The sequence below is a fragment of the Panthera tigris genome, chromosome B3, assembly GCF_018350195.1.
Source record: "Panthera tigris isolate Pti1 chromosome B3, P.tigris_Pti1_mat1.1, whole genome shotgun sequence".
In the NCBI taxonomy this organism is placed as follows: domain Eukaryota; kingdom Metazoa; phylum Chordata; class Mammalia; order Carnivora; family Felidae; genus Panthera; species Panthera tigris.
In genome coordinates, this window is record NC_056665.1 from 70,386,315 (window position 1) to 70,395,036 (window position 8,722).

Genomic DNA, 8,722 nt, shown 5'->3' on the forward strand with positions numbered 1-8,722 from the left:
GTTTATGGGTGTATAATTGTTAATAATCTTTCATGATTCTTTGTATTTTTGTGCCATCTGTTGTAATGTGTCTGCTTTCATTTCTTATTTTGAATCTTAGTCTAGCTAAAAGGTTATCAGTTTTGTTATGTTTAAAAACAACAGCTCTTAGTAGAAGGAACACAGAAAAGCACATTTATTCCATCTTGTCTCAGATCTAGGAGTCCACAATTGATTAAAATAAAATACTGTCTCTGTTTCCAGTGATTGTGCTAAACTCATTTATTGATTTGACTTTTTGTAGGTTCCTTTCAATTTCCCATATACATATATTGTGTCATTTGTGAATAGTGAGTAGTTTTTTTCTTTTCCAATTCTTCTTCCATTTTCTTTTTCCTGCCTCATTACACCGTTAGACCCTTGAAAACAGTGCTGAATTAAAGTTGTAATTCCCAGTTTTCTTACCTGTTTTCCATTGTCAAGGTGAAAGTATTTAATGTTCAATAGTGAACACAATATTTATTTTAGGTATTTGTATAAATACTCTTTATCAGGTTAAATGTTTTCTGGTATAAGATTCTATGTTGTTGGTAGTTTACAAGTTTTTTAATGAATTGGTGTGAACTTTATCAAATGTTTTACTACATCTATCAGTATGTAAACATGGTTAATTACAGAAATTAATTTTTGAATGTTAAATCAGCCTTACATACCTGAAATAATACAAGTTATATTATCTTTTTTTTATATCAGATTCATTTTGCTAACATTTTACTAAGGATTATTACATTCATGTTCAAAGGTGAAATTAAATTTTCTTTTAAACCTCAAGTCATGTTTTAGAATTAAAGATAAGCTGGTAGCATAAAAAGATTTAAAATTTGTTTTCCATTTTTCACAGGAAGAGTTACCTCCTTATATGTTTGAAGAATTCACTAGTGGATTTTCTTTGTGGGAATGATTTTAAGAATAGATTTAATATTTTTAATATATCTCAGCTTACTGCCTCTAATAGTTGTAGTGTTCAGGACATTTTATTCAGCTTATTGAACTTCTTGGTATAATTCACTTGGCCATTGCAATGGGTGGAGGATATTCAAGAGGTAGTGTGAGATTCACCACATGCCTTTTCCCCTGCTTTAATGATAATAGAATCCCAAGTAGAGGTGGAGCAGAGACCAACTGTTGTTCTGCACCCTATATTAGTAATGTGGTAGGAATGAAGAATAAATACTAGTTGTGTTAAGAGAATGAAATTTTAGGGATCATTTGTGATTTAATCATAAACTGAACCATACTGGCAGCATTGGTTAGAATTATTTTTATTGACGTATAATTAACATACAGTGTTATATGTTGGTTTCAGTTTTAAATATAATAATCCAACAATTCTATGCATTACTCAGTGCTCAGCACGGTAAATATACTCTTAATCCACTTCATCTGTTTCATCCACCCCCCACCCCCACCCATCTCTCCTCTGGCAACCACCTGTTTATTCTCTGTGTTTAAGAGTCTGGTTTTTTGTCTATGTTTTTCTATGACCTATTTTTTAAATTCCACATATGAGTGAACTGTTGTATTTGTCTTTCTGTGACTGACTTATTTCACTTAGCATTATACCCTCTAGGTCTACCCATGTTGTTGTAAATGGCAAAATCTCATTCTTTTTTATGGCTGAGTAATATTCCATTTCGTGTATATACACACACAGACATGGGCACATACACACACACACTCCACATCTTTATCCATTCATTTGTGGATGGACATATTTAGGTTGCTTCAGTATCTTCGCTGTTGTAAATAATGCTGCAGTAAACATAGGGGTGCATGTATCTTTTCAAATTTGTGTTTTTGTTTTCTTTGAGTAACCTGAAAAGACCCTGACTAGACAAAGCAGTTTTGGATTTTTTTTTTTGTTTTTTGTTTTTTGTTTTTTATTATATGAAATTTATTGTCAAATTAGTTTCCATACCACACCCAGTGCTCATCCCAAAAGATGCCCTCTTTAATGCCCATCACCTACCCTCCCCTCCCTCCCACCCCCCATCAACCCTCAGTTCTCAGTTTTTAAGAGTCTTTTGTGCTTTGGCTCTCTTTCCCACTCTAACCTCTTTTTTTTTTTTTCTTTTTTTTCCTTCCTCTCCCCCATGGGTTCTGTTAAATGTCTCAGGATCCACATAAGAGTGAAAACATATGGTGTCTGTCTTTCTCTGTATGGCTTATTTCACTTAGCATCACACTCTCCAGTTCCATCCATGTTGCTACAAAGGGCCATATTTCATTCTTTCTCATTGCCACGTAGTACTCCATTGTGCCTATAAACCACAGTTTATTTATCCATTCATCAGTTGATGGACAGTTAGGCTCTTTCCACAATTTGGCTGTTGTTGAGAGTGCTGCTATAAACATTGAGGTACAAGTGGCCCTATGCATCAGTACTCCTGTATCCCTTGGGTAAATTCCTAGAAGTGCTACTGCTGGGTCATAGGGTAGGTCTATTTTTAACTTTTTGAGGAACCTCCACACTGCTTTCCAGAGCGGCTGCACCAGTTTGCATTCCCACCAACAGTGCAAGAGGGTTCCCGTTTCTCCACATCCTCCCCAGCATCTATAGTCTCCTGATTTGTTCATTTTGGCCACTCTGACTGGCATGAGGTGATATCTGAGTGTGGTTTTGATTTGTGTTTCCCTGATGAGGAGCGACGTTGAGCATCTTTTCACGTGCCTGTTGGCCATCTGGATGTCTTCTTTAGAGAAGTGTCTATTCATGTTTTTTGCCCATTTCTTCACTGGATTATTTGTTTTTTGGGTGTGGAGTTTAGTGAGGTCTTGATAGATTTTGGATACTAGCCCTTTGTCCGATATATCATTTGCAAGTATCTTTTCCCATTCCGTTGGTTGCCTTTTAGTTTTGTTGATTGTTTCCTTTGCTGTGCAGAAGCTTTTTATCTTCATGAGGTCCCAATAGTTCATTTTTGCTTTTAATTATCTTGCCTTTGGGGATGTGTCAAGTAAGACATTGCTGCGGCTGAGGTCAGAGAGGTCTTTTCCTGCTTTCTCCTCTAGGGTTTTGATGGTTTCCTGTCTCACATTCAGGTCCTTTATCCATTTTGAGTTTATTTTTGTGAATGGTGTAAGAAAGTAGTCTAGTTTCATTCTTCTGCATGTTGCTGTCCAATTCTCCCAGCACCATTTGTTAAAGAGACTGTCTTTTTTCCATTGGATATTCTTTCCTGCTTTAGACAAAGCAATTTTGAAAGAGAAGAGTAAAGCTGGAGGTATTATAATCCCAGATTTCAAGAAATACTACAAAGCTGTAGTAATCAGAACAGTATGGTAGTGGCACAAAAATAGACACATGCATCAATGCAACAGAATAAAGAATCCAGAAATAAACCTACACATTTATGGTCATTTAATCTATGACTGGAAACAAGAATATACAATGGGAAAAAGACAGTCTCTTTCAACAAATGGTACTGAGAAAACTGAACAGCTACATGCCAAAGAATGAAACTGGACCACTTTCTCACACTATACACACACAAAAAAACCTCAGAATGGATTAAAGACATAAACGTGAGACATGAAACCATAAAATTCAGAAGAGAGCACAGGCAGTAATTTCTTTCACATTGTCTATAGCAGTATTTTTCTGTGTATTCTCCAAACACAAGGAAAACAAAAGCAAAATTTACCTATTGGGACTTTACCAAAATAAAGTTTTTGTACCATGAAGGAGACCGTCAACAAAACAAAAAGGCAACCTACTCATTTGGAGAAGATATTTGTTGATATATCTGATAAGGGATTAACATCGAAAATATATAAAGAACTTATACAATCCAACACCAAAAATTCCCCAAATAATCCAATTAAAATGGGCAAAGGACCATTTTTCCAAAGAATATATACAGATAGCCAGCAGACACATGAAAAGATGCTCAACATCACTCATAATCAGGGAAATGCAAATCAAAACCACCATGAAATGTCACTTCACACCTGTCAGAATGGCTAAAATCAAGAGATAAGAAATAACAAGTATTGATAAGGATGCATTGTTGATGTGAATGCAAATTGGTGCATCCACTGTGGAAAACAGTATGGAGGTTCCTCAAAAAAATAAAAATAAAAATACCATATTATCCAGCATTTCCACTGCTAAGTAAGAATTTTTGTTTAGAATCTGAGGTTTCATATTATTTGAACAAAAGCATTACATACTGAAGTTGAGATTTAAATGCACCAATCAACTTTAACTTTGTGTCTCAGTATCTTATTATAATAAACCTTTCTTATAGAATTTTATGTTGAAATGAAAGCAACCTTTGAAAAGGATAACAAAAAAAAAGCAATTTTAAAATTAATTGTATGGTGAACAATTTCTGAGTATTTGTTTAAATATAAAGAAGCAATCCTTTTTTTGTCTTTTTTTGAGAATTTCTAGAGATCTTTATATTTATTATTATTATTTTAATGTTTATTCATTTTCAGAGAAAGAGAGAGAGAAAACATGAGCGGGGGGGGGGGCAGAGAGAGAGGGGGACAGAGGATCCAAAGTGGGCTCTGTGCTGATCGCAGAGAATCCGATGTGGGGCTAGAACTCACAACCCACGAGATCATGACCTGAGCTGAAGTAGGATGCTCAACCTACTAAGCCACCCAGGTGGCCTATATTTATATTTAGATACATTTATCCTATAGGATTTTCCATTATATGTTTCTTTATATTTCCTCAGAACATTGATTTACCTCATTTTTTATCTTTTCCTTCTCCAAAATATTGAACAGTTTTTTAAATTCCCATTTCACTTTTTTCCATATATCATTGATTAGTGGGAAAATCCTACAGCACTAGAGTGCTGTATTAATTTGTAGTGAAAACTAAACTGGATTGTATCATGATTGCCTCAATTTTGCTGAATTTGACCCTCAAATATCTCCTCCTTTTGTAATACTGTTATTAAAGTACTAAGAATTCAAATACACACTTCTCTGATTTCATAGATGAAAATCACATGATTTAAAGTTGTTTGTATTGTGAATTTGATTAATTCATTTTTAGATATCTGACTTCTCTAACAATAATAATGTTAAATTTTTTTTTCATTAAGTCCTCCTTCTGTAATATCTCTCAGTGTTTCCTACTTCTCAATGAAAATTTACAAATTATCTTTCCAAGTACAGGAAAAGAAAACAACTCTGAAATATCTCTTCCTTAATCCTTACCACATTGATCAGAGAGCATATAAAAACCTCATTCATTTATTGAACATGTTTTTATTGAATATCCTTTATTTTAGATATTTTAGAAAGTAAGCTTCAGGGATATAAAGATAATAAAGACAAAACTTCAGTCCCCAATGAATTTACCTAACATTCCTGACTTCTGTCTCTGTTGCACAAATAAGTTGCTGAAAATGCTTCTATAATTTGCTTGCTTTAAAGGCTGTAGAAATAAAAACTGCTTTATAGTCCATTTGTATTTTAGATTTGTATTTTGTGTCTAGTTTGTTTTTAACTTGAATGCCAATCAATTTTCCCATCTTTGCTTATAAAATTTTAGTAAGGAGTACATAAGCCTATGAATTAGTCTTAATATAATTCTGAGGATAACCAATGCCAATAAGGGTTTTTTTATGATAATGGTGTTAGTAATATAAATTATGCCTCACATTAATAATGAAAATGTCATGGCTCATTTCTGTATACTTTCTACTTCCTCCCTAAACCAGTTACAGTAGATAATATTGCTTCCATAAGGCATATCAGCCAGTTTAAATTTTTACCATCTGTATTTTGCTGTCATTGAAAAATCAAATTTAATGAATAAATAATGGTGAACTCCTGTTATGAACCAAGCACCAAACTAGATACATTCACATCTATTGACATTTTTAGCCCTCACAAGGACAATGAGAAGTAGGCATCATTCTGTGCATGTTACAGTTGAGGAAATTAGTTTCAGTTAATTAAATGACTTGTCTAGATTCACTTGGCTTGTAATTCAAAGAAATTTAGTTGCACCCACACTATTAGACAATTGCTTTTTTTATGTTTATTTATTTTTGAAAGAAAGATTATGGGTAGGGGAAGGGCAGAGAGAGAGGGAGACAGAATCCAAAGCAGACTCCAGGCTCTGAACTGTCAGCACAGATCCTGACACAGGGCTTGAACTCAAGGACAATAAGATCATGACCTGAGCCTCAAGAACCTTGAGATCATGATCTGAGCTGAAGTTGGATGCTTAACTGACTGAGCCACCCAGGAGCCCCTAGGCGATTGCTTTCTTAATTGCACTATGAGGTGGTAGTTAGTGGTGTGGTAATGTGATGAAACCAACTGATATATCCCATTAGTGTGTTGTTATACAGTCGTATAAATCAGATTTACTCTACTTCATCTAACTGATAACCATATAAATATTTTTTGAGAGTGAGAACCACATATATATTCCTTATCCAGTTCAGACATCTGGCTAGAATGTGAAAATTGAGAAGAAAATCAAAGACAAGGTGAAGAAAGTGGTGAGAGTTTGGAAAGGGTAGTTTGTACCAGTGTGTGGCAGCAAACTAAACGGAAAGAATGAAAGGAATAAGGTTTGATCAGATGAATGGATAGAATAGAAGAACACAGTTGACAGAAAAACAGAAAATGGATGCTTCAGGGAAGAAAAAGGAAGCAGAAGACAGAACAATTCAACATGAAAGGAGTTTTTCTGAGTTTAATTATAGTGCCCTATCTAGTATTATGGCTTAATGGAAGAAAACCAAACAACTAGGCTACCTACTCTTAATTCCTTAGTGAAAAAGTATTTTAATTTCAGGTTTTTTGCTCTCAAAAACTCACTTTAACTGCTTATGTCTCCTACTTTTTCCAAGTAAGTCCACTCCTGTCCCACAGTTTCTGGATGGCTGACTTGACCTCTTTGTTCCGAAGTGTATAGATGAGGGGATTCATCATGGGGGTAATAACATTGTAGAGTACAGACACCATCTTGTCCACAGAAAAAGTGGAGAAGGGACGGGCATAGATGAAAATACAGGGTCCAAAGAAGAGTGTTACCACCATGAGGTGGGAGCCACAGGTGGAGAGTGCCTTTCGCCTTCCCTCCTTGGAGCGAATCTTGACCAGGATAGTGGAGTAGGAAGAAACCAGTACCACAAAGGAGCTGGTAGAGATCAACCCACTGTTAGATACCATTAGCAATTCAATGACAAAGGTGTCTGTACAGGCAAGTTTGATGACAGGGGGAACATCACAAAAGAAGTTGTCCACATGGTTTGGTCCACAAAAGGGCAGACGGATAGTGAGAATCGTCTGGACAGTAGAGTGCACAAATCCTCCCATCCAGGAGGCAGCTACCAACACACAGCATAATCCACGACTCATGATAGTGGTATAATGCAGGGGGCGACAAATTGCAACATAGCGATCATAGGCCATCACTGTGAGCAGGAACATCTCAGCTGCCCCTACAAAATGCAGAAAGAAGAGCTGTGCAATGCATTGGTCATAGTGGATGAGCTTGTCATTATCAAGAAAGTCAGCCAGAAGCTTAGGAGTAGTTACTGTTGAATAACATAAGTCCAGGAAAGAGAGGTTGCCAAGAAGGAAATACATAGGTGATGAATTCAAATAGTTATCAGAGGCCACTGTGACCATGATGAGGACATTGCCTACCCAAGTGGACACATAGAAGAAAAGAAATAGTACAAATAGTCCTGCCTCAGTAGATGGTGTCTGCGAGAAGCCTGCCAGGACAAAGTCTGTCACCACCTCTGTTTGATTTTCATCCATTTGACCTGGCTCCCTGATCAAATAAATTAAACAAGAGCCATTAGTAACATTGAAAGTGGGTGAGATATTTCACACAAAATACAAGAATCTTCTCATTTCAAAGGAGATATTTTTCTCTAGGATATATCCTGGTTGATTAAAAGAAATTTGTTTCTCCTGAGCTGATATTGAATATATATTCTCGAATAGTTCCAACTTTAAGACAATGATGAAGTGTCCAAGATATCTTGGAGCATGAAGGTCTACAGGCTTTAACTTTAACTTTATTCCTCTCTGTCTCCCATTAATCTGTATTTTCCTTCTCTTTTCATTTTTACATTCAGTCCCAAGATGTAAGTTAACATTTCCCTGAAATATTAATTTTTAATAAAAATCTTCAGGAAGAAACCTTGAAGGTAGAATTTAAGATTCTGGTGAACAGGCATTAGGATTTGTAGAGGTTTTAATTTAGGATGGGAAGTTGACTATGTAGATGGTTAGGCTACTATAATAACCCTGTACCCTTTTCTGTCAGCATAACTCTTATGGGGCTCTACCCTGTGCAAACGAGTGTAGGAAGGATCAGGTTCCAGTTTGGACTTATTGCTAGTTCATTGACAGTTGTCTAAGTTTCCTGGATATCTGCCTGTATGTAATACATTTCTGTTCAGCTTATTATTGTGTATAATTCATTTCTCATATTAAGTCACAGCTGTGGGCACAAATTATGCCCTTCATTATATAAATAGAATGATAAAAGGGTAATTTATACGTTCAGGTGACTCCCTCTTTTGTCCTATCAAATTGAGTACAAGGAAATTACTTCCCTGCAATAAAAGAATTAGCATTTCAGGGAGTATATATGTGTTTGTGTTTTTTATGCATTTATGTGAGCAATGGGTGTAAGGTGCTACCGCATGAGATGAAATAGGTGATAGTCCTATAAGGATTGTGG

General features: G+C 35.6%; 1 protein-coding gene across 1 annotated transcript; it reads right to left on the bottom strand.

Moving 5' to 3' along the window:
• Nucleotides 1–6,855: 6,855 nt before the first annotated feature.
• LOC102963408 (olfactory receptor 4Q2) lies at nucleotides 6,856–7,788 on the bottom strand. Its single transcript, XM_015541677.2, has one exon. The coding sequence runs from the start codon at nucleotides 7,786–7,788 to the stop codon at nucleotides 6,856–6,858; it is 933 nt and encodes a 310-aa protein (XP_015397163.1).
• Between the last annotated feature and the right edge of the window lie 934 nt (nucleotides 7,789–8,722).

Excerpts from the sequence above, each read along its gene's own strand:
- LOC102963408 (XM_015541677.2), bottom strand. The coding sequence starts at position 7,788 with ATGGATGAAAATCAAACAGAGGTGGTGACAGACTTTGTCCTGGCAGGC.